Here is a 3,184-nt window from a genome sequence, read left to right on the forward strand (position 1 = left end):
CAGGTTACCTTAGTGTTCTTGGGCACAGGGATTATGGTGGTCTGCTAAAACATGTTTGTATTACAGACTCGGACAGGGAGAGGTTGAAAATGTCAGTGAAAACACTTGCCAGTTGGTCAGAGCATGCTCGCAGTACACGTCCTGGAATTCCATCTGGTCCTGCGGCCTTGTGAATGTTGACCTGTTTAAAGGTCTTAATCACATCGGCTGCAGAGAGCGTGATCACACAGTCGTCCGGAACAGCTAGTGCTCTCATGCATGTTTCAGTGTTATTTGCATCAAAGCGAGTGTAGAAGTAGTTTAGCTCGTCTGGTAGGCTCGTGTCACTGGGCAGCTCTCGGCTGTGCTTCCCTTTGTAGTCTGTAATGGTTTGCAGGCCCTGCCACATCCGAAGAGCGTCAGTGCCGGTATAGTACGACTCGATCTTAGTCCTGTATTGACGCTTTGCCTGTTTGTTGGTTGTCCGAGGGAATAGCGGGATTTCTTATAAGTTTCCGGGTTAGAGTCCCACTCCTTGAAAGTGGCAGCTCTAGCTTTTAGCTCAGTGCGGATGCTGCCTGTAATCCATGGCTTCTGATTGGGGTATGCACGTACGGTCACTGTGGGGACGACGTCATCGAGGCACTTGTTGATGAAGCCAATAACAGATGTGATGTACTCCTCAATGCCATTGGAGGAATCCCAGAACATATTCCAGTCTGTGCTGCAAATCAGTCCTGTATCTGCTTCATCTGACCACTTTTTTATAATGTGTGTGTGTGTGTGTGTGTGTGTGTGTGTGTGTGTGTGTGTGTGTGTGTGTGTGTGTGTATGTGTGTGTGTGTGTGTGTGTGTGTGTGTGTGTGTGTGCGTGCGTGTGTGTGACAGCAGTGAAACAGTGCTATAATGGCATCATAATGGAGTGTAGATGAACATTTACAACCTTCCTGGTCCATTAGACAGCCATAATGACACTAGTGCTGGGAACTACACCGCCAAGCCTCACTCTGCTAAAGACCCAGGCCGTGTCCTGAACGGCAGCCTGTTCCCTGCTTTTGAAAGGGCTGCTGTCAAAAGAAGTGCACTACATTGGAATAGTGTTCCATTTGGGACGGAACTCTGCCTTTCTCTGCAGACCCAGATCTCTTATATTGTTGCGCCTTTCAGTTTTACTGCTGTTTACAGTGGAACAGACCAGACCGTGTGGATGCTGATAACATAGGTATCTAAATGGACTGGCTGGAAAAAGTCTCAGCTCAGGGAGCTAGTCTCACCTCAGGGGCAGAACTGGGGACTTGCTGGGGCCAGTCTCAGCTCAGGGAGCCAGTCTCAGCTCAGGGAGCCAGTCTCAGCTCAGGGAGCCAGTCTCAGCTCAGGGAGCCAGTCTCACCTCAGGGGCAGAACTAGGGACTTGCTGGGGCCAGTCTCAGCTCAGGGAGCCAGTCTCAGCTCAGGGAGCCAGTCTCACCTCAGGGGCAGAACTGGGGACTTGCTGGGGCCAGTCTCAGCTCAGGGGCAGAACTGAGGACTTGCTGGGGCCAGTCTCACCTCAGGGAGCCAGTTTAGCTCAGGGAGCCAGTCTCAGCTCAGGGAGCCAGTCTCAGCTCAGGGGCAGAACTGGGGACTTGCTGGGGCCAGTCTCAGCTCAGGGAGCCAGTCTCAGCTCAGGGAGCCAGTCTCAGCTCAGGGGCAGAACTGGGGACTTGCTGGGGCCAGTCTCAGCTCAGGGGCAGAACTGGGGACTTGCTGGGGCCAGTCTCACCTCAGGGAGCCAGTTTAGCTCAGGGAGCCAGTCTCAGCTCAGGGAGCCAGTCTCAGCTCAGGGGCAGAACGGGGGACTTCCTGGGGCCAGTCTCAGCTCAGGGACAGAACTGGGGACTTGCTGGGGCCAGTCTCAGCTCAGGGAGCCAGTCTCAGCTCAGGGAGCCAGTCTCAGCTCAGGGGCAGAACTGGGGACTTGCTGGGGCCAGTCTCAGCTCAGGGAGCCAGTCTCAGCTCAGGGAGCCAGTCTCAGCTCAGGGGCAGAACTGGGGACTTGCTGGGGCCAGTCTCACCTCAGGGAGCCAGTTTAGCTCAGGGAGCCAGTCTCAGCTCAGGGAGCCAGTCTCAGCTCAGGGGCAGAACTGGGGACTTGCTGGGGCCAGTCTCAGCTCAGAGAGCCAGTCTCAGCTCAGGGGCAGAACTGGGGACTTGCTGGGGCCAGTCTCAGCTCAGGGAGCCAGTCTCAGCTCAGGGAGCCAGTCTCAGCTCAGGGACAGAACTGGGGACTTGCTGGGGCCAGTCTCAGCTCAGAGAGCCAGTCTCAGCTCAGGGGCAGAACTGGGGACTTGCTGGGGCCAGTCTCAGCTCAGAGAGCCAGTCTCAGCTCAGGGGCAGAACTAGGGACTTGCTGGGGCCAGTCTCAGCTCAGGGAGCCAGTCTCAGCTCAGGGAGCCAGTCTCAGCTCAGGGGCAATCGTTTGCTTTGGCCTGTTTAGAGTGACAGGTCTGCACAGTTTTGAGACTATTAAAGCATGTTTTAATCAAACAAGCTCAATCTAGCACAGATAAACTATTTGAAATTATTCTAGAAAGTATTTGAACTCAGGTCTTTGGGGGAGGTACGAAGCCAGGCTCAGAGGAGGCAGAGTAGACAGACCAGAGTAGACAGACCAGAGTAGACAGACCAGAGTAGATAGACCAGAGTAGACAGACCAGAGAAGACAGACCAGAGAAGACAGACCAGAGTAGACAGACCAGACTGAACAGACCAGACCAGACAGACCAGAGTAGACAGACCAGAGTAGACAGACCAGAGTGGACAGACCAGAGTGGACAGACCAGAGTAGACAGACCAGACCAGACAGACCAGAGTAGACAGACCAGAGTAGACAGACCAGACCAGACATAACAGAGTAGACAGACCATAGTAGACAGACCAGACCAGACAGACCAGAGTAGACAGACCATAGTAGACAGACCAGACTGGACAGACCAGAGTAGACAGACCAGAGTACACAGACCAGACTGGACAGACCAGAGTAGACAGACCAGACTAGACAGACCAGAGTAGACAGACCAGGCTCAGTGGAGGGAGAGTGGACAGACCAGAGTAGACAGACCAGACCAGACAGACCAGAGTAGACAGACCAGAGTAGACAGACCAGAGAAGACAGACCAGAGAAGACAGACCAGAGTAGACAGACCAGACTGGACAGACCAGAGTA

The 3,184-nt window shown here is 54.0% G+C and overlaps 1 protein-coding gene across 1 annotated transcript in view; it reads right to left on the bottom strand.

Annotated features, from left to right (window-relative positions):
* Positions 1–2,404: 2,404 nt before the first annotated feature.
* LOC139421807 (uncharacterized) overlaps positions 2,405–3,184 on the bottom strand; it is a 9,627-nt gene continuing 8,847 nt past the window's right edge. The window contains exon 4 of the mRNA XM_071172927.1: positions 2,405–2,447. Coding sequence (XP_071029028.1) covers positions 2,405–2,447 — 43 coding nt within the window. The remainder of the gene's footprint in view (positions 2,448–3,184) is intronic.

Source organism: Oncorhynchus clarkii, chromosome 12 (assembly GCF_045791955.1).
Source record: "Oncorhynchus clarkii lewisi isolate Uvic-CL-2024 chromosome 12, UVic_Ocla_1.0, whole genome shotgun sequence".
NCBI lineage: Eukaryota > Metazoa > Chordata > Actinopteri > Salmoniformes > Salmonidae > Oncorhynchus > Oncorhynchus clarkii.